Consider the following 26,582-nt stretch of genomic DNA (forward strand, 5'->3'; position numbering starts at 1 on the left):
CCCAGACAGAAAAGTGGTATGCAAGTATATATTCCTCAGCCTAGTGGAGAGTTACCCATTTGTGATAAAAACATAGGCAGGATAACCTGAAAACTGTTAGTTAAAGGAGCTTTCCCACAATGCTGAAACAGTGAAGAAGTCACGTGGAAAAATATCTTAATTTACACCATGTAAAACAGTAACTTCGTGAACTGAAAACTCAGAATACCTCTAATTATAAATTTGGAAGCTATTCTCTAAACAAATTCACTTTATTTATCATGTTTTGGCTCTGAAGCCTCCCTGTTTTTTCATAATTATTTTTCTTATTTGTGAGAAAGCAAGAGATGGCTGGGTCTTTATGCATCATTATATATTTTCATGATAGTAGAGAGGAGTGCTAGAAAAATGACCATACTATATGTCTGTTACATGCTTGAAGCCTGCAATTTCATGTGTGCAAGATTCATTTTCACTTACAAGGTGCTGTAAAGTGTTGAGCATGTTCTACTAAGTAACTACTTAAGGTTATAGAATTCTCCTATTAGAAGAAAAAAGGCAGTTTTCCTACACGGAATCTTGTGCTTAACTTGAAGCAATGATCTCCTGCTGTTATTCACACAGGAAACTTTTCTCAAACCCAGTGTCTCTTTCTAAAGTAAATCCTTTACTTGTTAACGAAACTTAATTCTTGTTTCTGTACTACAATAATTATTTTTCTTTTTCCAATAATACAGCATAGTACAACATAATTGAAATCTTAAGAAAGCAAAATGTGTCTCTTAAAGGTTATAATGGAATGGTGTAATTAAACTAATTTGTTATTGGTTCCCTCTCACTGTAACACCAATCTATTATAAGTGGAGTCAGGCAAACAGCTCAGATCATTAGCAATAATTAGTCTAAGCTATTTCTGTATGATGTTTGATTTATATTAGGAACAGTGATGCAGAAAGGGATTAATACAGCTGTTAACTACAATGCCTGGAGTTTATTTTAATCAGTGGCATTACTTGAAAAAGACCCTTTATCTGTAGTCTGGGTTTTCTATAATATTACTACTCCTTAAATCAGCTGACATGAATCTGGGGCATTGAGGCAAAAGATAAATTCTTTGCCTCAAAAATTGCTTCTTTTTGATTACTATTATGCTTACCTTGTAGGCTTTTCTCCACATCATTCTTCCTCCTTCTGCAACTAATCCCTTGTAGCAGTAAAACTTACAAGCAGAGATGTAAGATGCTTGTACTGGGTGTGTGTGTGTGGCTGCTTTTGGTAGTGGAGGGACTAAGGGGTGACTTCTGAGAGAAGCTTCTGGAAGCAGCTCCATGTCTGATAGAGAAAATGCCAGCCAGCTCCAGGATGAACCCTCCACTGGCCAAGGCCAAGCCCAGCAGTGGAACTGGTAGCACCTCTGGGATGACATTTCTAAGAAGGGTAGAAAAGATATTGCGCACAAGCAAATTTCAGCCAGAGAGGAATGAAAATATGTGATAGGAACAGCTCTGCAGGAGCCAAGGTCAGTGCAGAAGGAGGGGCAGGAGCTGCTCCAGGCACCGAAGCTGAGATTCCTGTGCAGCCTGCAGTGGAAACTGTGGGGAGCCAGCTGTGCCCCTGCAACCTATGGAGGTCAACAGGGGGGCAGAGATCCACCTGCAGCCTGTGGAAGACCCCACACTGGAGCACATGGATGCCTGGAAGCGGTGAATGTGTGGGAAGCCCATGCTGGAGCTGGCTCCTGGCAGGACCCGTGGCCTTGTGAAGAGATGAGCCCGCACTGGAGCAGGTCTGCCCTCGGGATTAGTGACCCTATGGGGGACCCAGGGCTGAGCAGCCTTTCCTGAAGGACTGACTGTACCCCATGGAAGGGACCCATGGCGGGGCAGTCTGAGAGGAGCTGCAGCCCATGGCGAGGATTCACCTTGCAGCAGTGAGTACACAGTCTTTGTGGTAGACTGTTTCTACTGGGAGCAGGAGAGAAGGAGACAGTGTCAGAGAAAACAGATGATGAACTAATCCTAGCCCCGGATTCCCCTTCCACAGTGTTGGGAGGGGAGAGAGACAGGGAATCAGGAGTAAAATTAAACCCAGGAAGAAGGAAGGGATGCAAGGAAGGTGTTTTCAGATTTGGGTTTACTTCTCATTATCCTACTCTGCTTGTTAATCAATTAAACTGATTTCCCCAAGTTTTTTTTGTCCATGACAGTAATCAGTGAGTGAGATCTCCTGTCCTTGTTCTCAACACACGAGCCTTTTGGTTTTATTTTCTCTCTCCTGCCCTGCTAAGAAAAGGAGGTGACAAAGAGGCTGTGGTGGGCACCAGGAAACGTATATAGCTGTAGTGTGGCATGCATTGAAAGTTACTTGAATACTTTGTGTAGGCATACCATAATTTATTTGTTTCTTAACAGATAACTGAGTATTCATTTGTGTAGTTCTCGAGAAGGAGTATTAACATTGAAATAACCTCGTAGCTGTGGTTCTGGAATTCGCAGTGAGGCTCGTTCCCCTGACGCCCGGGCAGTGAGGAGCAGGCCCTGCGGCCCGCACCCCGCAGCCACGGACCCGCCGCTGCCGCCGCCTTCGCCCCCGGGTCCCGCACGGAGCGGGCGGGGGCTGTGCCCGCCGCCCGGCAGGGGGCGCTGCGGGCGGAGGCCGCGCGCTGTGCCCGAGGGCGCTCGGTACCCGCGCGGGCGGCGGTGGGAGCCGGAGCCGGGCCCGAGGCCGCGGGGGACGGGACGGGCCGGGGACGGCTCGGCGCGGCCATGGAGATCGGCACCGAGATCAGCCGCAAGATCCGGGTGAGACAGAAGCAGCCGGGTCGCTCCCTCCGCTTGCGGCAGGAGGCCAGGCCCGCTTGCGGGGCAGGCCCAGCCGGCGGCTGAGGCACCGGGTGCCGGCCGGCCCCTCCGTCACGGCTGCCGGCGGCGAGGTCCTTCGGCCTCGGGACTCCCCGGGGAGGGCGGGAGCAGGAGAGTCGTTTTTGTGGGAAGCGGAGTCGGGGAACCGTGTCCCCTGACGGGCAGCTGCCGGGTGCCGCCTCTGTCCCGCGGCTGCGGCTCTCGCCTTGCGGAGCCCGCCCTGCCCCGGGACTGCCCGAGGGTCCCGCAGCTTGGCCGGGTGTGAACCCTGGTACCGGCAGGGCCTGTCAGTGACTCCCACTCGGCAATCACAGTCTGGAAGTCCCGACACGTTTCCGTTTCCCTGCTGAGCCGGGAATGACCTTTTATCGAATCATCTTAGATTCGTTTTCGTTGCACTTTATGAGACCGGATGGTCTCTGCTTAAAAAAGGACAGCTGGGACTGGGAGGTTGAATGGTAGCGCCAGGAACTGGTCTGTCGGAAATACGGTACAGAGAGTGAGATTCCGTTACTCTGCTGTCAGCCCCTCGCTGTTAGAACGTTCCTATCCTGAGCAGCAGAAATAGGAAAAGTTTAATATATTAAACCACCGTGTTCAAACAGTAAATGAGAGAAACTTTGCTAAGTCTCCGACCTCTTTGCAGTTAGAAATACTTTGTTGATCCATCCCTTAAATAATATTTCATTATTTTTTAGGGTGCTATAAAAGGGAAGTTACAGGAGCTGGGGGCTTATGTTGGTAAGTTTTGCCATGTGTTCAGCAATCTTCTCTAGATCATTTCTGTTATGTAGGAAAAAATAGCTTAGCTGATGGAACTTACTATTACCTCTGTTACTGCATACAGAAGCTTAAAGCATGAGAAGAATTACCTGAAGTGCTGGACTAGTAAGAAAGAAAGAGATGTACTTAACAAAATATTGTGGTCTAAGCATAAGAGGAAGCAGTACGTGGACATCAGTATGTGAAGAACTAAAAGAAAATAACTAAGAAGTCAGTCTAATAGTCTTCCCCTTTAGAAATAGTGGCAAGAGATTTGAACGAAAAACAAACGATGTGAATATCTAAGGAAATTTTTTTAAGGCATTAGGAGAAACATTACAGAAAGCAAGAGCCTTGGAAATACAGCAGCAATTAGCTGTGACCACTCTTGAGATGGAATCAGTCTTTCTTAGGCATATTTTTAACAGGTCTTGAATTCAGGGTGAGGCATCTGTCAAAATTAGGACAGAGGACAAAGATGATTAAGTGGATTAGGAAATTAAAAGTCCATATCAGAAACATTATGTGGGACAAACCTTTAAAATACAAGAGCTTGACTGCTAAGGAGAAGGCTAAGAGCTGTGATGAGCTAATGATGATGAAATGCATGTATCTGGATCTTAAAAGCAGAGGGATTTTATTTTGGTTTGTGACAGGAGGGGTGAGCAGTGGGAACTTCTGTGGTGTTGTGGGTGTATTTGTTTTTTCTGAATCCGGGAAGAAATGTATATTGCACTTCAGAGCAGCTGTTTTCTGCAGCAGTAAAAGTCGGTAATTTAACACAGCATTCTGTTGGAAATAAAATACCGCAGTCCTGAAACTGTATTGTTGTTGTCTGAGATGCTTCTTGGATTTCAGGTGAAGAAAAGGAATTGAGAGCATAATTTAGAGATCTTGTGAGTCGCAGGGCCAGGTTCAAAGTTTGTAGCTTGAGCCCAAATTCATCTTCTTTCCTATTTCATAGGAGGCACTGTATTTATGGACAAATGTATTGGCTCCATAGAAGGGCTGATATTCTGAACTCAGCTGGTGCCTAGGAACCGTGTTTAGAACTTTTTAATTGTAAAATCATCTTTTTCACCATCTCAAACGTTGTCTTTTTAAGTAACTAATTTTTTGTTGTTTGGTTGGTTGGGTTTTTAACCATCATTCCAGGTTTCAGTTTCTCAGTCCTCGATTCTTTGCTTTCTCCTGTATTTCTGAAATAAAAGTCTTTTTTTGTCTCTATTACTAAGCTGCTGTTAGAATACTAGCCATCTTTGATTCCAGCTATGACTGATTATTCTTTTTTGTTTTCCTTCTGTCTCTTATATTCACAGGACAGGTTTCCTGTATTCCCAGGATCAGCAGACAATGTCTGCAGTTTCTTCTCAGTCAGCTTCTGAACTTCTTTAAATCACTTTGTATTGCTAAATCCATCTTGCCTTGGCCTCTTTTTTCTTTTTAAACCACTGTTTCTAAATTTCTGTGATTTTTTCAAGTTTCTTATCTGGACTAGAGTATTTTGGACAACTTTTCAAGTAATGTTTTTCAAAAACTCAATTTCTTCTTTCAGGTATCTAGTAAAAAGTTGGTTCTCCCTCATTCAAGGCTCTGCACAAGAACCATGCTTTTGTTTCTCTCTGTAACTGCTAGTTCTTTTCTCTTGAAAAGTCTTCTACAACAAGATATGTTGAAACTTAGTTGTTGCATAGAGCTTACAAAGGAAATATACATATATTTGAAGCAAGATTAAGTCAGTTAATTATTCATCAGCGAGGAAATTTTTCAAAAGGCTGTAGTTCCACATGTAGTTTAAGTTCAGATAAGCCAACACAGCTACTGAGAAAGTTTCTTTCCTTCTTCTATCTTACTATTACGGGTATTTGTGCTATGTTTTCATCTGTACTTAAAATATCTTCTTTACTTTGTCATGTGTTGAACCACCTGAAGAGCTTACCATGTTTAAAAGTAGCTTGGCCAATAAATAAAATTAATTCTAAGTTCCTAGGTCTGAACATCAGTCCATCTTGTGCAGCTTGTAGTTTGCAGTGAAAAAAACCTCAAGCACAAAGCAACAACAACAGAAACTGAAACAAACAAAAAGCCACCAAAAAGAAGTGAGAGTTTAAGATAGGAATGGGTTATATTGGGACAACTGAATAGTGGTAGTGCAGGTACAATGTGTGAATGTTGTTTTTGTAGTCTAGGATAGAGATAAATTATTTTTAGTGTAGAAGAAAGGTAATTCCTTTCATTTGGATTTTGATTTCTATTTTTCATTTTTTAGGTCTTTTAGTGTTGTGTACTGTCTTAGCTTGATTAAATAAGCACAGCTGTATCAATGCCTTGATTCAAATTCAATTTGGACAGTATTTACCAGTTGTTTTCACTTACAATTGTTATGTTCATGTCATGCCATGGAGTGGAATTGTAGAGCATGAGATGTTTGATTAAACTAAATTGAAGTCTATGCTCAAGAAGCACAACTAATACCTTTAAGCCACAATTGTGCTAGTCAGTTCTTCAGCAGAGGCTAGAGCTAGCCAAAGTGAAATGGCAAACACCAAACTCCCCAAACCCTTAATGTGGTAATGTTGGGCTCTAAGCACCTTCCTTTTGCATTCTGATGAGTGGGAGTACCTTGTGTGCAAGGGAATGGGTTTCTCACTGTCTCTGAAATTGCATGCATTACAGGATAGAAATTCAGTCTTGAGGTTGATGGGATTTGTTTTATTTTTGTAGGTAGAAAATCGGGAAGTTAATACTAAATTGATTTGTTTAATGCACATATCAGAAATAGATATTTATTTCTTTAGTTTTTGCAACTAAAGGAAATTTGACAAGGATAAGGTGCTGTATTTGGCAATATTTGAGGTGATGGAGATTGTAGATGTTTGCTAGTATTCAAGAAAAAGGATATAGGCAGCCGAGTGGCTTTCTTTTATCTTGTCCTTCTTTCTGTTCTGTTTACTCACTTTTTAAACACAGCTTCAGCTTATGCTCTTGTGAAATTGATGATCTTTTATTCCTTGCTTGTAGATGAGACTTGTATTGAACCTCAGAGGAAATGGAAGTTTTGTTAATTTCTTACCTAATCCTCTGCCTGCACAGTCTTTATAGTAAGACAAAAAAAAATGGGTTACATGTTTAAAGATGTTTGCTATGTCTTCCATGTTTTATTATACTTTAAAACAATGTATTTCTCTTTCTATTAGATGAAGAGCTCCCTGATTATATTATGGTTATGGTGGCCAATAAGAAGAGTCAGGAGCAAATGACAGAAGACCTTTCCCTTTTCCTCGGAAACAATACTGTCAGGTTTACTGTCTGGTATGTTTGCAAGCTGCATGTCACACTTCTTATCAGTAGGGTGGGACTGCTTTCCATAAGTGACACCTGACATTTAAAAAAGTTATTTATCTTCCCATTATGTTACTTGCATTAATATAAACTTCTACTTTGCATGTCTAATAAGTAAATTAGTTTTAGTCTGCCAGCAGTTAGGCTTTTGAGATGACAGATGGCAAAGGACTGGAAGATGTATTTGTTTATAAGCCAGTCAAATTTATAAATTAAGTGCTCAGGTAAGCGAGGGTTGTATGTTGGCTTAAAAAAATTCCTGCAAAATCCTCTGTGAGGATGAGAGCACTGTTCACTGCTGTTAGCTGTAAAGGACCAATCTGTTTGCTTTTATGCTAACAATGCTTCAGATTACTGTGCATGGGCATTAGTGTATCAGGGCAGATGAGCAGTGGATCTAATTCTGTCTTTGACAAGGCTTAGCACCAAATGCTTACGTATTCCCACCTCTCAGGCTATTTATTTATTACCACCACCCAACTCTAAAAATCAAAGTAGAACCTCAGAATTACTGAACAGGGCAAGTTAGCAACACTTCAGCTCTACTGTCAGCTCCTGACAATGTAGATTCATTTATTTCATGCTGCATGACATGACAAATTTAGCCATTATATTTCTCATGCATTTTCTAATACTAAATTTGCTTTACAGTAGAAATCTGTAAGTAAATCCACATTTCAGACATTTGACTCTAGAGATTTTGTTGCATTCAGAGTTGTGTATTTTTTCAAGTTAATCTTCTTTCTGAATCTCCTACCTAGTAGAGCTTTAAGGAACATTATTTTGTTTTGTATAGATGAGAAAAATACTAAATTTTTTTTTCTTTTTCAGTTTACTTTCCTTGACATTTTCATACTGACAGTTTACATTCACTTCCAATATTTCTTCTATGTAATTAGTTCCTAGGAGCTTTCCTGTTATTGAATAGCAGAGAGAAACATTTTAGAAGTTGGCTACGTTATGAAATCATAAACATTGACAAAAAGTAAAAAATAGTTCCAGCTATTACAGTTCACTGTATTAGCTATTTAAACTGATGGATTTCCAGATGATAGTGTAACTCGTCTATATGATATAGTTTGATTTTACTTACGCAGGTTTCATTTTTCTCCTCACATTTGTCAAAAATATAATAAAGGAGCATGGACACACAATTAAGCATGGACCTCTTTTTTGAAAACTGCAGAGGCATTTCTTTGCTGCCTTTGTGGCCTAGCCTGGGTTTCAGGGTATCAGGAGATCATGCAGTTGTCTTTCTCATAGTACCTTTAGACAACTCAGTGAAGTTTACAAGGGGATGAGGATGTAGCTCCTGTACTATGGTTTTGACTGAATCCTGATATACAGTAAGAAATAGTGTAGCAGAAAACACCTTTGTGACTTTGTAAATGAAACTAAAACTTCATTGAAAAGATTATGTAGAGAAAGCAAATTTCAGCAAAGAAATCACAATCATTTATATATTTATATTTAAAATGGTATATTGACTATATGCAGATGTTATACCACCAGCTGGTTTTGACACCTACTTTAAATTTTAAACATAGTGACTGTTGTAACCCTAAGTCAGTATTCTCATTTTATATACATATAAATACAAACTCAATGTTAGAGTGCTTTGTCAGGTACCAAAGTAGTAGGTATTGGTTAAAAGAAGGATGGAAAAGAAGACAAGATGAAACCAATGAATAAGCTGTAAGGGGACTGGTGTTAAAGTGTTACCTAGCATTGTAGCTGGGAGCTTTACATGCTTTGACTTCTTCTACAGACAACCCAGAATGTTTACGTTCCTAAGTGTTGGTTAAATACAGTATTCAGCAAGATCTGCCTTCCTTGGTTTGTCTCTGTAGCTGGTAATTTTGGCCTTCTGGCAAAAGTTTCACAGCAATTGTGACAGGCCTGGGAATCCTTCTGGTTGGCCACCACTTCTTACTCTGAACCAAGTGTCATATTAATTATCCTGAGGTCAGTGTGGAAACTGATCTGCATCACCAGAGCTCAGCTGACAAGTGTTCTAGTGAAAGCTCACAAGGAGGACGAATATAAGCCTTCATGATACCCACATGCAGTCTTTTCAATATGTTCTTGTTCATTAGCTCCTTTCTAATATTCAGCCTGAATTATGGACTTGCCCATTATCAGGTTTAAATTCCAAGTAAGATATGAATTTAAGTGTTGGGTTTTTTTTCTTTTTTCTCACTGTGATATGTGTTTATTTTTAAGCAGTCTTATTGTATTAAAGCACTGTAATTTTCTGTGTTACTTCAGTTTAGTGCCTTTTTCACAGGCAAAGGGCAAATTTGGTATTTCTCTGAAATATTTTTGCTCACTAGCACAGCTCAGAGAGTATTGTTGGTATATACAAAGCTTGCTGGAAGAATCCTGAGAATCTTAAATGCCATGAGTTATATACTGTTTGAGTTTCTGTCTTAGGTTTTTTGAATCAATCTTTTTAATACTTAACTCCATTGATTGTAGTGAAAGGTGGTTAGTATTGGCTTTGATTGTAAACCAACTGAATAGCAAAAGTAGATGATGTGATGAATACTCTACCTGCATGTGCAAGACACGATACTTTAAGCCTCCCTTTTGAGGTTAAACATACTCTGGTTGATTGGAAAGAGAAGTCTTAGGGGTAGAAAGGCAGTGTGTTTCTGAAAAATGATAAGTCTGAAGTTAAAGTTTTTTATTTCTCCTTTTTCTCTTTTGCTTCCTTCCCCATCCACTGTCTATTTCAGGCTCCATGGCGTTTTGGATAAGCTGCGATCTGTGACTACTGGTAAGTAAGAATATTAATTTTGAGTCAAGGTAGGCTTATTTTTTCTGTGTAGTGTTATATATCTAATGAGTTGCTAAAATATCTTGGCTGTTTTGTTACTTTTTTGTTTATGTGGTCTTTTGGATCTAGACTGTTAATAAAAGTCCTTTATATTTTGAGATAAATAATTTATTTTTGAGTCCAGTGTCTGTGTGTTTTCTCTGTGTATTTTCTCTGTGTATGTTTTTCTGATGTATTCAGATGAAACAACTTTCAGTTTGTTGTATTTTCAGGCGTGTGCAATATCTTGTCTGCAGTTTCGTAGCTACGCTTATTATAAAATCTGTATTGCTGTGCTTTAATGTAAAAGTGAAAGGTACCTGTCTCCACAGAACCAACCAGTGTAAAATCTTCAGAATCTAATATCTTTGAGAGCAACCTGCCTTCCAGCAAAAACAGTTCCTCTGTGAGTGATGAGAGGAGGCGTGAGGATATCTTGCCACCTCTTGCAGTGTCAAGCACTCGAACTGAAAGAAATGACTCCAGGGTTTCAACCAGCTCACAGGAGCAGAGGAGCACTGCTTCTAGGTAAGGCTGCTGGCTACTTCCTAACACACCTTCAGACATCAGCTGTTGTGTGAGTGTAATAGCCATTCTAAAGAGTGCAGACACTTGGAAAGATAATTTTGAAGAATAAAGCATTGCTACAATTTGTTGTATAAAAAACATTAAATCAGAACTCGGTTCTTTAAGCAACATCAGAGCTTTGATTAATTAACCAAACTGAAAATATCAATCTGTGTGTTAAACTTGCATAAACAATAACACCTTAATGATTCTTCCCTCCTGGCTTTGATTAAAAGAAAATTCTTATTTTCCAGGACTTGATTTGCAAATAACAGTTGACAATTTCTTTTTTTATCAGGCAGTCTTGTGAAGATGGTTCTGCATCCCGCTTAACATCCACTGTCAAGCCTTTGAGGGAGTTGTCACCTTCTGAAGCTGTAATTGACATTAAACCTGAACCAGATGATCTAATTGATGAAGACCTAAACTTTGTGCAGGAGAATCCTTTGTCACGGAAGAAACCTATTGTGACTGTAACTTACGGTTCCTCTCGTCCCTCAGCCGAGATCTACCGGCCACCAGCTGTCAGGAGTGCAGATGGCATTGCACACGTGCCCAGATTGTCACAACAGGGCAGCTTGCAGGGGAGCCGGCAGTTAGACACACAAGGCTGCAGGTCTTTGGAAACAGGCCAGCTGTGCAATCCAGAAGCATTTGGCAGCTTAGCAGAAGGTCACAGACCCACCTCCAAACTCAGTACTGATAAAGTGGGAAGTGAGGTTGGTACAACCTAAACTGTTGTAAAAGTTTATTATTGTTTAGAACCTAATTTGCTATGCACACTTCAGTAAAATCATGACCTCAGAGAAATCAAGAGACTTCTGTCACTGGTACCAGTAGGATTCAGATTTCATCCTTTGAGTCCACTGGTAGAAACAGATTGCATAATCTGACACCATTATCTGAGAGCTTGCTGCATCTCAGAGTTAATTACCATGCACATCTTCACGTCATACTGACTTAGACTAACAGGTTAGCACATTATTGAGCTGCATATGATGAATCAGAAATTATAATTCTGATCTTAAGATCATTGAATCAGCATGAACTTCCCTAAGTGCTATGTATACTCCCAGCTTTACACAGACATGTAAACCAGAATTTTTGGCATGCTGTTTATTAGCCCAGATACACTGATGATGATGATGATGATAATTATTCTATTTAGAGCCATGTCAGTTAAGAATTTTTTGGGATGAATGTTGGACAAAGACAAGCTAAAAGATGATTGCTGTCCTAAGTACTTTGGAGGCCAAGCTAAGCCAGGCAGGGTGGTAGTCCTAACTGATAGACTATCTGTATGAATGAATTAAGAGCCTTTTTTGAGAGGAATGAAGATAGTTATGGCTGCTAATGCTGAAGTGAAGCAAGTATTTTATATACCTTGTGTTGCAAGTGCATGTATGTTTATTACTGCTCATAAAGTTCTCTGTCTTTGCCACTACTTCATTCTGTATAAAAGATAATGAATTTTATTTGGAAATCTAGAATGCTGTACAAAGGTACATGCTGGTGTCATCAGTTTTTGAGAATGGAGAAGTGCAAATGAGAATATAGTGATTTATTTAATGTTGTACATAAATCAGTGATGAATGTCAGGAATGTCTCTCCTTGGAAATATTCAAAAAAGGTCTTGAGATACTTTTCTGGACATTATTCTTGAAACAGTAATTGAAGAAGAGACAGCAGGGACCTTGCACTGTCTAAACTGGACCATGCTGACTGTGTGTAATAATTAGCATCCTTTGGAATATGTCATTTCCTTACTAGAAATTAATCCTTACACTTACTGAAATTAAAGTTGATACAGAAGAAGAAAGTAGTTTATACATTTTTCTCTCTCAGACTTTCAACATATTCATCTTGAAGAATACTATAAATTTAGGTGTTGGATAATTTTCCTGTACTTGAGAGTTTTTTCTTCTTCTTTTTTTTTTTTTTTCTTTAATGCTGTTTACAGTTGCATTTCCAATGAGATGTTCCAGTGTAAATGTGTCTGATTTTCCTGTTACCCAGTGCAGTCACTTGTACAACTGGAATGGAAGTTCTCCATCTCCTGGCTCCAGGTGGAATTGCAGTGCTTTCTTTGGTGGCTTATTGATATATGGTTTATGCTAAATGAGCTGCTTTGCCTGCTCTGTTGTAGGAGGAAAGCTCCAGGAAGAGGCGGATGCCTGTTGTAAGCTCAGTAGTCAAAGTAAAAAAGTTCTGTAATGATGGAGAAGATGAAGAGGAAGAGGAAGACTACGGATTGCGAACAGGAAGCATCTCCAGCAGTGTGTCTGTACCTGCAAAGCCAGAAAGAAGGTACTGAAGATGTCAGTGATTCTGAGTTTTCAAGAATTAATGTAATGAACAAAAACTTTGGAAGTGGGGAAAATGAGTTTGCACTTTCAAAAACTGAAAGACAAAATCTAGTAAACCATTTTAATATTTTTTGTACTATCTCGCAACTCTGTGGATGAGATGCCTTTTGCCTTTGATTATGTAATCTATTTTCATTCTTGCATGTAAGATGCAGTGGAGTGTGAATTTTTACATTATTTGGGTAAAGTTTACTGGCAAAAGAACGTTAATGTTGACATGTTTCAAACGAGATATTTATTGTGGTAAAATAATTTTTCAGTAATTTGATTTATTTTCAGGAATTGTTTTCAAACTAGTTATCATCTGTTCTTTCAGGTGATTTTAACTTTTCAAACAGTCTTCAGAGGTTTTCCTTTTTTTCTGCTCCCTAATTCTAAGTATCAGGCATTAGTCAAAATGCATGTTTTTTGTATCTGATTTTTAACAACAGAGGAAGAACATTTGAACTAGAGAAAGATGGTTCTACTGACCTACAGTGCTAGCTTGTATTAGATTTATTTTAAGCTAATACACTGTGTTAAATTTATCTTCAGCACCACAGTACATTTATCTCATTTAAACTTCCTTATTGTTGATGTTAAAGACAAGCAGAAAGCCTCTTTTTTACAAATAAAATGTTTTTGATAGAGTCAGTCTAATTATGCAGCTGGATCATATTTCTTAGGATGGCTGCATAATTACTGGTGCTAGCACAAACATAGCAAGAGATAAGTGGTGGGCAGAGGTGGGAAGAAATTAATGGCAGAGAGTGCCTTTCCCATGTAGCATGGTTTTACATCAGCTTAAATTGAGAGGTGAAATCACACACCTGGACTTCCATTTTTTAGAGCATTTTGTGGATCTCCACCCACTGAGAGACTAGATTAACTGAAAACTGTTTTGGATAAAATAATTGTAGGTGGTGAATTCTGTTAATATTACTTCTGTGTTAATGTGTTGAAACAACTGTCTTTAACGTGGATAGGGTTACTGGGCAACCCATGTACAATTAATTTTTTTTTTTTTTTTATTTCCTTTAGACCTTCATTGCCGCCTTCAAAACAGGCCAATAAGAATTTAATACTGAAAGCAATCTCTGAAGCACAGGAATCAGTTACAAAAACGACCAATTATTCCACTGGTAATTAGCATTGATTTTGCTTGTGCTAGTCTGTAATGTTCCCAAACTTTGTTGTACACTGTTGTATAAATCTAAGATAAAGAGAGCACTTAGAGAAAAAACAGAATGCTAAATAGCAAGTTGGTTATACATGAGGGATTTACCATGTCCTGTTTCATTACTTTGATGTTCAGTGATGAATTATGAAAATGTAAACAAGAGATGTGGTATTTAAAACATACTAATCAAGACAGTAAGTCTGTGAAGTGTATACATACTAAATGGAAGTGCCAGAATATTCTGAAGTCAATAGTTACCAAGGGGAAATTCATCAGAATAAGCCAGGTGGTTTGAGCTATTTACTTGATCTCTTTTCCCTTTCTTTACTCTCTTTCTTCTTTCTGAGAGGGGAGGAGGAAAAAGCCAAACAGCAAAAAAATGAAAATGCACTGGATATAGGTAATAGAAGTTCAAAATAATGAGGAACAAAGTGATTAATGTGCATTGGGGTATGTTGCTAAGTATCAAGATGTGTATGATGATGTATATTGTCCTTTAACAGCAAGGCTGCAATTTCAATTCAGTGATTTTAGTTGCTGTTGACACAGCAGTTGAGCAGTTGTCCATGTGTAGGCATTCAGTTCTCCTAGCTAGGAGAGACTTCCAGCTGTTGTCTTGTGCTTTCATTTCAGTGGGTGTTGGTAAATCCACATGTTGTCAGCAGGACACATTGCACCTTGCCAAGAAAGGAGTGTTCACTAAACTGCTTAAACCATGACTTTTATACCATCCGAAGTCTCTTGTAGGTTATCTCTCAAATTTTGCAAACTGTAAGAAACAGTACTTTGAGGTGATGCAGGAAGCTCTTCCCTGTGTACAAAGCAGTATGGCAGGAAGTGAGACATAGTCTCATAAGTCTAAATTAATTAGAACTATGATCTTTTTAGTAGTGGTGATCTTGTAGTTTGACTTACCAACATGATACTATTACAGTGGAGAAACCAGAAGGCACCACTTTGTTGTTTAATACAGAGGTGATTTCTGAATTTCATCTGAAGTATCATGCAGATTCTTCCACTTCAGAAGTAATATTTAACACTTTTTTGAAGTATTTTGAATGGAATATGAAAGCAAGTGAATTTAAAACACTCAGGTAAAACTAAACAGTAAATTCATAAATAATGAATCCAGTACTTGAGTGGTACCTTTTAGTTGTTTGTGTCAGAAGTTAAATGGTGATCTGATACTCAGCCAAGGGAGGAATTTAGCTTCTCACAGTCAGGTCTGACAGTCTTAGCAGAAGCCAAGTAAAGAAGTCAACCTGTTGTTCTGCTACCCCCAAATTACAAGCCTTAGCTATCTGTACTGAGATTTAGAGCTATCTGAAAGGAGGTTGTAGTTTGGTCAGGGTTGATCTCTTTCCAAGTAACGAGTGGTAGGACCAGGGGAAATGGCCTCAGTTGGTGATTGTGGAGGTTAAGATTGGATATTAGGAAAAAGTTCTTCATGGAGAGGGTAGTCAGGCATTGGAACAGGCTGTCCAGAGAAGTGTTGGGGTCACCATCCCAGAAGGTATTTAAAAAAGGTGTAGATGTGGCACTTAGAGACATGGCTTAGTGGTACACTTGGCAGTGGTGGGCTAGGTTTACAATTGGACTTGCTGATCTTAAGAGTCTTTTCCAACCTAAGTGATTCTATGGTTCTGCTGCCATTAAGTTTTGTATTCTATTTGCAAGCACTTCAGCAAAGGATAGCTAGCATCATATGAAGAGACACATTGATGATCCATGATTATTTCTATGAAAGATGGAATGAAAAGTGATTTCAAAACGATCAGAAAGTACCACATTAATTATATGTAGAAGTGGATGAATGAGTACTTTGCTGTTGTCACTCTAACCCTTCTCACGCTGTTTTGTCTTACAAGTAGATGTTCTGAGGTGGTGCTCTATGCACATGCACAAATGTGCTTGCACACTAAGAATTTTACAGGTAGCTTAAGGATGCTTTTTGTGGAGACAGTTGCTTGGGTTTTTTTTTCTTTAAATGTGTGTGTAGGAATTTGTGAGAGTTATTTTAGCACAATATATCTAAAAACAGTACTATTGTGTGATTGGGTAGTATGTAAATGATTTGCCATTGTTTCTCTATTTAAAGTTCCACAGAAACAGACTGTTCCAGTTGCACCAAGAACTCGAATTAGCCCAGAAGAATCACAGTTAGAAGTAATTCATGTGCAAAGCAGACTGCCTGTTCTGAGTTCTCAGCTTCAAGTAGAAGAGTCAAAGGAGCAGACAGTTGAAGAAATTCAAGGTCATCTGATAATATTCTTGAAGAATTTATACTAGAGGATGTCATTTTACAGGCTGAGCAGAGAAAAGGAAAGGAGCACTTAATTTTTAAGTCTGCATCAAAAGTTGCATGCAGAACTGCCCTGAAGACCATGCAACTTTCTAAAGCATGGTTGTCAGATAGATACATGTAGCCAAACACACACACAGACAACCTCAGAAGAATTAACCAGTAAGCAAAGAATGTTACAGTACTGTGGCATGTTACTGAGGAGCAGTTTTGCGTAAGCACTTACATTTGGATAGCTTTTCTTTTCCCCATCCTTTGCATATTTTCCTTAGTATCTTGTAGGAGTAATTCTGTCACAAAGCTTAAGTGATAGTGAAGATACTCTAGAGTATTTAGAACACTTTCCCAGCGTATGAAATACCAAAAGATTCTTTCCAACACATGGTTTCCACACAAATATTTCTAGTTTAAATATAAGAATACAGTCTTTGTTCTTACAGGACAGCTGATGCCAGGCTAACTGTGTCAGCTTTGGATTTTACTTCTGTTTTGAATCTTCTAAAGGGCATAATATTTAAAGGCAATTAAAGTGCCTTTTCAGCATGGTTTTCTTATAGAGGATGGGGGATTTTCTTTGTTAGTCACAAGGAACCATAGAAGTAAGGCAGTGGAAAAATATTTCTATAGCAAGTAGTGAGTTTATACTTGCTCAGTGTGTAGATATTTAGATAATGAATAAAATTTGGTTTTGAGTATGATTTTTGTTACATCATCCCATGGCCATTGTTAAGGAGTGGTAAATATTCATTATTTTAAAAATATTTTTGCAGTTGCTTATTCCTCATATAGATGTTTTTGGAATCTTCCTGCCATCCTAAAGTAGCTTAAATTGTATCTGTAAAGTATGTGAGTAAAAGCTTTATCAGCCTTTGAATTAATGCACAGAAAATAATTACGCTAAATATTTTCACTCTTTTGCCATTGAAATGGAAGTGACAGCTTGCTTAGGAAATCTAAAAGAAAAGAAAGCAAAAATAATTTTTTTAAACCATATCTCACATGTAGAGCAGTGCTGCTCTGATTTGCTTCAGCACTTTTAAGAAGACTGCAAAGTAGTCCTTTGTTAGTTGCTTTCCTCTGTGTGTGTTCTCTGAATGGCCAGCTCCTCTACAAATGAGGAGGAAGAACTGGCCTTCATCAGTTGCTGTGCCCACAGACCTCATTTGTATTGAGCAGCGATTGTGGGAACAAATAGTCTCTTACTGTACCTAGATTTTGCCATGTTACTGAAACAATGAGAAAAGGGCTCATAATAATGAGAATGGCTTTTATTGTTGTTAAAAGTGTGAATGTTTTTGTTGTTGGTTATCTTTTTATCAAAAGAATTAGCGTGTGCCTCAGTTCTCTAGTCTGCAGGTTCATGTTGACATGCTGTAAAATATGCTTATTGCTGTTTTTTTAGGAATTGAACAAAAGGAGCTCTCTTGTCGGCTTCAGATTGATCCTATGATTGAAGATACCTTGCAAGTGACTCAGGGTTAAGTCTTGTGATCTTTTTATTTTCAAATCTAGTACTACTGGCCAGTGAATGTTAAGATACTCCTTTTCAATTAATTAAACTGATTTCTGCAATTTCCTAGTTTCTACATCTCTAAGGAAAGAACGCATTACATTAGTAGCTGTTCAGAGGATGAGAGATTTTGGGGACATCCTCTCCAATGCTGTTTCAGCATAGCCATTCCACTTAGAAAATTTCCTGATCTGACCTAATATGACTTGCGGCTTCTGTTGATCCACCTCCGTGGAATTAACAGGGAAGAAAAAATGTTTTCTGGAAACTACTAGGAAGAAATTAAAACAAAGTAAGGTTAGCTTACCGACCATGTAAATTGATACTAGAAATACGATATAAGTTAAGAGTACAACTACCACCTTATGTTACTCTTTTTTATGTAATTTTTCTCCCAATGCAGATTACTGTGACCCAGAATCTGTGGTCCACTCAGACACTCGGTCGTTTATCCTGAAGAAGCCCAAGTTACCCGAGGACATGGTGCCACAGAACCAGCAATTGGGAAAGAAGGGCGCAGAGGCAGTGCGAGTTCACTCAGGACGTCTAATACAGACACGGTAAAAAGCTACTTCATTTAAGGGTTACTGGTCGAATTGCTTGTTTGTGGTTTAGATGGAGCCATTTGGTCAGACTTGCGCTTTGTCAGGAGGTGGGAAATCACGCAAAATGGACTGACTTTGAATAGCAGAAGAAAAAAAAACAGAAGCAAAAAGCTTCCCAGAAATCCTTCTAAATGGAAAATAATCCTAGGATCAGCTGCAGCTTGAGCATGTCTTTGATTTGCAGAAAAGAAGAAGGAAAAGTACTGCTTTTTTGTTCCGATTTCTGAAACCTTAGTCAAGTAATCATTTTGTTTAAATTGCTTTTGGTTTTATACCTGCATCACCCTTGAATTACATTTCTTAAGAAATATCTTTTAACACAGTATTGAGTGTGGTGAATCCTGAGCAATGATTTAAGGCTCCTACTGGAGAGTTTGACCAGGAGAAGCTTAAAGTTCATGTCAGCTTCCAGCAAAGTTCCAGGTAGCAAATAGTCCTGTCTGTTAAGAGTTAAAATCACTGTGAACAGCATGATGAACTTCATCATGTGGGCTGCTGTGCTTGAGAAACTGCTGGTGTTTCCTTTCTGTGAGTGGCTTTCAGTCGCCTGTGTTCATTGAAAACAAAACTAACACTGAGCAAACAAACCCAGAAGGATAATCTGGCAAGATCACAGTTGAAAGCTGTGATGTGCCACAGGAGAGAGGTAAATTTTTGCATGTGAATAGGTCACTTTCTGACTGCTTCAGTCTGAATGTTCTGCACGTGATGTTTCTAATATTCTGGTTTCTGTCCTCTTTAAAGGCATTCTACAAGTGTAGTCGTTTTTAGCCTCATTTCATAGAGAAGTAAAGTTTGTCCCATTGCTTTTTGTCAAAGATGAGAACTCCACAGTTCTCCAAATACTTAGAATCGCCTGTCTTTCAGGAAATCCCTCAGGTGAAATGGATGGGATGGTGAAAGGCTTGAGAAAATATATGAGTCCCCTGTTTTAATGTGCCCTTTTATCCCTGCTGACTACTGTCAGATATGGGACACTAGGCTAGACTGACCTTTTGGTTAGGCTAAGTGTCAAAATTCTTAGTATTTCAATTATCTCATCTAGTTCTAAAAACTTTCACACCACTGTTTCATAATGTATTTTTCAGTAATTTTGAGGAGACACATGTTTTGTGTATTAAAAGGCTTGTAATTCCAAGAATGGTATTTGCTCTCTCTTTCTGCCTCAAGATTGCAAATTCCACAAGATTGACTGTAAATGAGCTTTTGGATCTGTCTGTTGAGCAGAATGCAACAAACTGAACTGTACCTAAGAGCTGTAGTTCTTATTAGTGCCTCAGGGAGACTAGAAGGCAAACTGTTAACTGGAGTGCATTACCAGTAATTACTAAAAGAAGGTCTGTTACTGCTTGACCCTCCATTGATAAGCTTGTACTGCTTTCACTCACTGGCACAGCTCACATTCATTCAAACCTCTTGAGTCAGGAATTGTAAATTTACTACATTTCTTTGTTTGATAGAGACCAGCTTGCACAGCCAGAGAAACCTGCTAGTCCCAAGTTCATTGTGACGCTGGATGGTGTGCCCAGTCCACCAGGATACCTTTCTGATCAGGAGGAGGAAGATATGTGTGTAATGGAAGGATTAAAGCCAATTAACCAACACATGTGTGCTGGCAAAGGATTAAAAGGTCTTCAAGCCCAGCAGATGCAAATTGTAACCAGGCAGCTGGAGAACTGTGATGGTAATTATACTGACCAACAGGATCTGACCTTGATGTGCTGCTTTGATCATAGCTACACCTCCTGGATATATCATTATTAATAAACCAAACTGATGGTGTTTCTTCTTCAAATTAGAGCATTCTTTAGGCAAATGAAATGTGGGAGTTCAGTGGGACCATGCCTTTAGAAGCCTTTGTCTTGGTGTACTAAAACAATATGGCACATGGTTGTTCTCCACACATCTCAGTATTGATAAAATTTGTTTGTTTGTTTTGTTTGTTTGTTTTGGGGGGCGGGGAGGTTTGTTGTTGTTGTTTTGATTTTTTGGGTTTTTTGCAAATGTTGTTGGTCTTCATTTCCAGAAATCTGCCCTTCTGGTTAACCTGTTATGATTTCTCCCTGTGGTGATGGATAGGAGATGTTACAGTTAACATATTGACATACGTTGTACTCTTAAAAATATGACAGATGGTATTAATGTTTCTGTTGAGGGCTGTGACACCAAAGGAGCCTGTTAAGTGTAAGGTGTTGGTAGAGTCCAGTGACTAGCACTTGAAAGTAGAACTTAACAGTGTGAGATTTTACATGAAGGTTTCTATATTCTCTATTTCTTTTGACTAACATGGGAAATTGCTTGCTGAACTACATGTTTGAATTGTTTAGAATACTGGCATGGTGATGAAAAACACAGAGGCTACTGTTTTGTCATAGGCCTGTTGAATACTTGCCTGAGGGCTGTGCTTGCATTCATGTTTTTTGCTTAGCTTTCTTAAGAAAATCAAAATTTTTATTTTCTCTAGTAGCAGTGTATCCAAATTTCTGAACTAAATAAAGAATACTATTTGTTGCTGTGCTGAGAAACCTTAAATTTCATGGATCCAGCTGTAAAAATGTATAATGCATTTATGAGAGCACCATAGCAGAAGATCTTTTAAGTCCACATCCTTTCAGTCCCCTGGCTGCAGAAGTACTGCACATATAAGGCAGTCTTAAAGATTAAGGGAATGTTGGGTATCCATGCACTTTGCTAGCACAGAGAAACAGTCATTAGAGTACTTCCTTGCAATTCCATGCTTTTCCATGTGTAGCCTCATACTCCTCACCAAAGCTGTTTGGTACAGGAGAGTGTTGCCAGTACAGTCCTAGTTAAGGACTCTGTTAAGGATTCCAGGGAAGTAGCAGGGATGAGACTGAAGCTCACATGCAATCAGATCCATGTGGAAGTAATCTGTATGAGCCAGTGGGGTCCTACAACAGGATGGCATCATTTGGCTTTGGTGTGTTGCAAGGAGAAGGCATAAATGAGACTAAGGACAAAATTAAGTTAGAGCAATTTGTGTCATTAGTAGGCTAGGAGGAGGAAGTCTAGGCAGTGCTGGAAAACTTTGAAAAGCCAAAGGTTTAGGCAGATTTGGGAAAATAAGACAACAGCAGCATATGTACAATTGTCTGAATTTGGAGAGTAAGGTTCTACATGCAGCATTAAACAGGAGAAAGTCCCATGCTCCCGTAAGAGTAGTGAAGGTATGGAATGTTTCAGCTTAGAATTTCTTAAAATACTTTTTGAAGTAGAGTCTGAGTTCAGGTAACTGAAGTGTCTGAACAAATTACATAAAAGGGGTTCTTTTTCAGTATATACCCCCAAATAAGAAATCTGATGAGCGTACAAATTGATTTTTAACTTTCATATCTTGAAATAATTTTCTAGAGCAAAAAATATCTTGGAGAAGGGAAACAGGGCTATAATTAACTCATGGCTCAGCAGAACAGTCATAACTCAGGTTCAGTTGGAGTCATTGTCTTGTCTGTTCAAGTCTTTAAATGAATTTGGATTTGCAAAGAAGACTGATTTATTTTGCTTGTAAAGAGTGAAAATTTGATCTTTTATCACCAAAAGGCAGCTGTGAGTCCAGGATTATGACTTTGCGCTTTATGGTTCAGGAAATTTTCTTCAGAAAATATGATTGTACCTAAGCTTTTACTGTTGTGACTTTTTTGATTAAGAGAATAGAAGTACAGTGAATTTTGATTATGCTAGATTGCTTACACTGAATTGGGGTTGTTTTTTGTCTTCTTTCTTACTATCCAGTGGAAATGGAAGACCTAAGTATGCTACAAAAGCAGGAGAAGGTGCTGGAGCGCTGCAAGTACTGGCCTGCTTGTAAAAATGGAGATGAATGTGTGTACCATCACCCCACACTACCTTGCAAGTGAGTAGTACAGAGCTGATCCACTTGACATGCTATTTTGATTTTTATTCCAGTGCTGCAAACTTCTGCTCTGTGTCAGTAAGTATTACAAGGCAGCACAAACCTGTCAGGGCAGGATCAGAGCTAGATTATCACACTGTAATTCCTTCTGTTTTCCACCCCTCTCCCAAGTGTCAGAACACAGGGGTGGCAGCTTGCAGAAGAAAGCTTTAGTTTAGAGTGCAGGCTGGTGTTCCTGAGTTGCTTAAAGATGCAGGAATTAGCATCCTAAAAGAATAGGCCCTCTTCTGCCAGCTGTCACAGTGCTTTTGAAGGTTAGGTTATTGTTATGTAGTAATGCAGTGATTGTGAGTTTTAAAATTGAAAGGTAAGGCGAACTCTTGAGCGTGCCCTGTGCCTTTGACTTCTCTTCCATAAGCAGGAACAGTCCAGAAAACGTGTCTGTTTTGAGGTAACTCTTACTAGATTGGGTAACTTCAGTTACTTGGACATTTGAATTATCTTAAAAAATCTGGTGTAACTAAATTCAAAATAAAACTCTTCAGAGAAAACCTTGTTACTTAGGGAACACTGCACCCCTCTCCGGGGAAGGTCTGATTTCACGTTGCCTTTGCCACTCTGTGCCACACACTAAGAGTGACATGTCCTGGCTTGCACCAAGGAGATTGAGACCAAACTGCCCTGAGAGTGAGGTGGTTCAGTTGTTCAGTGCATGGAGGGAGGGTCTGCGGGAAGGAAAGCTGTGAGTGCAGGTGTGTGGGTGAACAGCTAATGCACTACACTGTGTGCCCCTCTTGGAAAAGGAATCAAGACATGCCCCAGCCCTGCTGCACCTCTGGATTTCTGTGATATTCTGGCTTTTGTGTGCAACAGATACTTGGGGATTTTACTCCTTTTGACTCTATTTCTTTTCCCTCAGAGTTTTCCCTAACTGCAGATTTGCAGATAAATGCCTGTTCATCCATCCAAACTGTAAATACGATGCGAAGTGCACTAAGCCAGACTGTCCTTACACTCATGCCAGTCGACGAACCCCCCATCCATCTCCTAAACCAGGTAAGCACATCTTGTTTTCTGAGATTAAAGGAAAGTGCTGAAGGGACAACTGTATTTTTGGAAACAGAAACTGACAGTGATGAAAATTTTTTTTTTGCTTGAGTTGATCTGATTTTCTTACAACTCTTAATGCAAGATGAAGAATAATAATCCAGTGTTACTGCAGAAACTGTTACCAGAAAAATCCCTCAATGCTCTTGTGCAAGAGTCCATATGAAGGCTGTGCAAGGCCAAAGTGGTGACTTGCACAAGTTGTCCATTTCTTTGAAGGGATTAGCCAGCACTGCAGTTTTGCTCAGATTTTTTTCTTAAATTGGACACATGTTGTACCAAGGGATTGTGATACGTGCTGAAAACAGAGGCTTCTGCCTTTGAACATTTTTTTTTAGTGCCAGTGCAGGACTGAAGTTGGTGTAATGATGAGATGACTTTCAGGGTAAGGTTACTCGGTGAAGGCAGTAGCTGTGTTTGATATGGGTGGGTGTTGCTGAGCCTTTGAACCATGCCGAGGTGCAGGGCCTTTACTGCATGATCTTTTGGAAGTAATTTAGCCCCTAGTCAAAGTTCAATGCTGTTTTGTTACCTTGCTAGAAACCAAATACAATGTGCTTGTCTCCCGTATCATTTCCAGCAGCTCCACTGTATTCTTGGAAAGTGCAGTGCCTGCACTTCTCAGTCCCATCAGTTGAAACTCTTAACATGCTTGCTGCTGTCTAAATTTAACATTTGAGATTCTCTGCCTACCAGAATCCCAGTGTAATTTGTTGGAAGTTTTGCCTTTATCATGGTACTTCTGTCCTGAAAGGGCAAAGAACCAAGTTAAATGATTACCTGATAGCCTTGTTCTACTCCAGGATCCACTAACTGCATTGGGAAATGCTGTCTGTATTTCTTGCTGAACTTTCGTGTATTATAAAATGGAATTTCTAGCAGGATTGATACATTTAAAGTTGTGTGGAGCTCTCTTAAAAAGGCAATTTATTCTTATCCAGACTCATTTCCTGTTGTTTTTGTTTCTACTATTAGCACCCCTGCCCACACTGTCCATATCCTCCAGTAGTCCGTTGTGTAAGTTTTTTCCAGCTTGTAAGAAAATGGAGTGTCCATTTTACCACCCAAAAGTAAGACATATCTTCTGTTTTCCTTCCTTTCTAAAAAGAGACTTGAAACATGCTTTGGGACGGGAAATGTTACTTGAATTTAACACTTTTTGCTTTTACTGTTCACATCTTAACGTTGCCTTATCAGCTGAATACACAAAACTAGTGACTTAAGGAATTTGGAAAATTATACTTTTTAATTAATCTTTCTACCAAATGCTGCTGGGACACTTCAAACAGGACGTATGTCTTATCCAGCCAGGAAGCTGAGGGCAGAGAGGAGCCTTTTGGGAAGGAATATGTCTCAAGACTCTTGACTCTTCCTTCAGATATGATGCAACATTCGAAAACTTTAAAGATTTCCTAGTTACCCTAAAATGTATTCATGTAATCTGTATACTACAGGAGTCTATTACTTGAGTACTTCTATAGAATTGTGTCCCTGCATCTAATGCTAGAAAGTTTAGTGCATTTTCAAGCCCTAATGCTGAAATACCTGTGCTCAGATATTATGAGCCAGATACTCTGGCTTTTCTCTCCTCAGGTAATGCTGTGTCATGCTCCCAACTTGTATACAAAGATCAATTCAAACTAAACTCTGTAAACTCCTGCAAGCAAGGGAATTTCCCCCAGTCAGTGCAGTGGCAGTTTTGGAGCATGAAATTCCTAGTTGGTACTTTTTAAAAAGGATTTTTTGTCACTGGGTTGAGCTGGTTGCACTGGTGGAGGGGAGTGTTGGCTCAATTGTGGGTAAGAAGTGTCACATAGCAATACAAGGTCACAGTGCAGCTCAGCATGTTCAGGAGTTCAGGCAGCCAGCACTGAGCAGCCTCTTCTGAAATACTTTTGGCTTTAGCATTGTAGGTTTAATACACAGTGTACAAGACCAGACTGCACTTTCTACCATCCCACTGTTGCTGTACCTCCACGCCACGCCTTGAAATGGACTCGAACTCAAATTAGGTGAGAAACACTCTAAACCTAACCAAGAAAAATATGTTGTGACCAACCAAGAAATATGTTGTGACATTACTAATGTAGTTTTATTTGCAGAAGTAATTTGTGTGTGGGGAAACAACGAAGATGTATGAAGAAAGATACCCCTTATGGGCAGCTTTCTTTTAGACAGCTCTGTGCTGTTGTTTGGTAGTAGTTGTATAAACATTAACTAATGTGATGCAGCCTTGATAAACAAGTGCCCTGCAGCTGGCATAGGGCAGAGTCACTGGAATCCTGATCTGGACAGGTAGTGTTTTCTGAGTTGCAATTGAATAAATCTGAAAATCCTCTTACCATTATTTTGACTTGTGTCTAAGCTGTCTTTTCCACACTAGATTCAGCTGTTTCTTTGAGTGTTTCTGGCAGAGCAGCTCCTTCTTGTCATTTACCCATGATTTCATAACCCAGTAGCAAACTTCCCAAAGCTGCAGCTATGGGCCTGTCTTGAGGCTCACGTGATTTAATGATCTTTTCACTCCAGCTACTCCCCTCTGCAAAGGTTTTAACCATTACAGGGGTAGGGCACAGAGCAGTTCTCAAATCATCTTTACAGAGGGCTAGAATTGTTCCTTATGGAATTTTTTTTTTTTTCCTCCTCAGTGAATGAATATGATATAACCTGGGACTGAGCTTTGCCTCCTCTGGACAGTAGAGGACAGCAAGATTAACTACCAGGACACAGGATGCTAGGAAAGACTCATACATTTTGGACTTTAAATATACATTGTTTTCATAAAACGAGGTTGATTGCATACTTGAAATGTCTCTAATTTTCCAAGTTTGTAAGTTTGGGCAATTTTACATTTTTTTTACACTGTAAGAAAAAACATGTGTGTAAGAAAAGTTTTACTTTAAATTCCATTAAAAACCTTCAAAGCACATGTTGTGTCCTGTTTGAGTAACGTTCCTTGTGTAAGATTTGGTGCATTGAAGAAGTATGGCAGCCAAAGTGCTTTGAAAGCTTATTCCTGTGTTGGGATCATACTGGAAGTCCTCTCTGTCCAGCAAGTGTTTGGTACAGTGCACATGGCTGCACTGCTGTCCCAGCATCCAGGGACTGAGCTTTCTGCCCCAGCACAGGCACAAAGCAAAAGCTTTGTGTTGTTCCAGTGCAGTGGTTGTCACAGTCCTTCTGCTCTCTAAAACGGGGAAAAGACAAGGGAAACAAACTGCTTCAGAAGCCAAAACAATTGAAGAATTACTGATACTGTTCTCCACTTAGCCTATGAACTGCCACTTCACTTGAAAATAGATACTCTGGGATGTTTCCATTTATACTAAG

At 39.4% G+C, this 26,582-nt stretch overlaps 1 protein-coding gene across 3 annotated transcripts; it reads left to right on the top strand.

The window, feature by feature from the left end:
• Nucleotides 1-2,664: 2,664 nt before the first annotated feature.
• Nucleotides 2,665-26,179, top strand: ZC3H14 (zinc finger CCCH-type containing 14). 3 transcript variants are annotated; one of them, XM_014869862.2, is made up of 17 exons: nt 2,665-2,780; nt 3,539-3,581; nt 6,800-6,914; nt 9,683-9,723; nt 10,095-10,290; nt 10,628-11,048; nt 12,476-12,636; nt 13,716-13,816; nt 15,953-16,108; nt 17,559-17,633; nt 18,070-18,226; nt 19,732-19,955; nt 22,025-22,145; nt 23,065-23,201; nt 24,228-24,322; nt 25,158-25,264; nt 25,901-26,179. In XM_014869862.2, the coding sequence occupies exons 1-17, from the start codon at nt 2,745-2,747 to the stop codon at nt 25,905-25,907; spliced, it is 2,193 nt and encodes a 730-aa protein (XP_014725348.1). In that variant the 5' UTR covers nt 2,665-2,744; the 3' UTR covers nt 25,908-26,179. The 3 variants fall into 3 exon arrangements, 1 of the variants encoding a protein (XP_014725348.1); XR_015804666.1 differs by having other exon boundaries at nt 24,228-25,264; XR_015804667.1 differs by lacking the exon at nt 15,953-16,108 and having other exon boundaries at nt 24,228-25,264.
• The last annotated feature ends 403 nt before the right edge of the window (nt 26,180-26,582 follow it).

The sequence above is a fragment of the Sturnus vulgaris genome, chromosome 6, assembly GCF_052056855.1.
Source record: "Sturnus vulgaris isolate bStuVul1 chromosome 6, bStuVul1.hap1, whole genome shotgun sequence".
NCBI classification, from domain to species: domain Eukaryota; kingdom Metazoa; phylum Chordata; class Aves; order Passeriformes; family Sturnidae; genus Sturnus; species Sturnus vulgaris.

Coding starts and splice junctions, on each gene's coding strand:
- ZC3H14 (XM_014869862.2), top strand. CDS start 2,745: ATGGAGATCGGCACCGAGATCAGCCGCAAGATCCGG. Junction 6,915..9,682: donor ACTGTCAGGTTTACTGTCTG/GTATGTTTGCAA, acceptor TGTCTATTTCAG/GCTCCATGGCGTTTTGGATA. Junction 11,049..12,475: donor CTGATAAAGTGGGAAGTGAG/GTTGGTACAACC, acceptor GCTCTGTTGTAG/GAGGAAAGCTCCAGGAAGAG.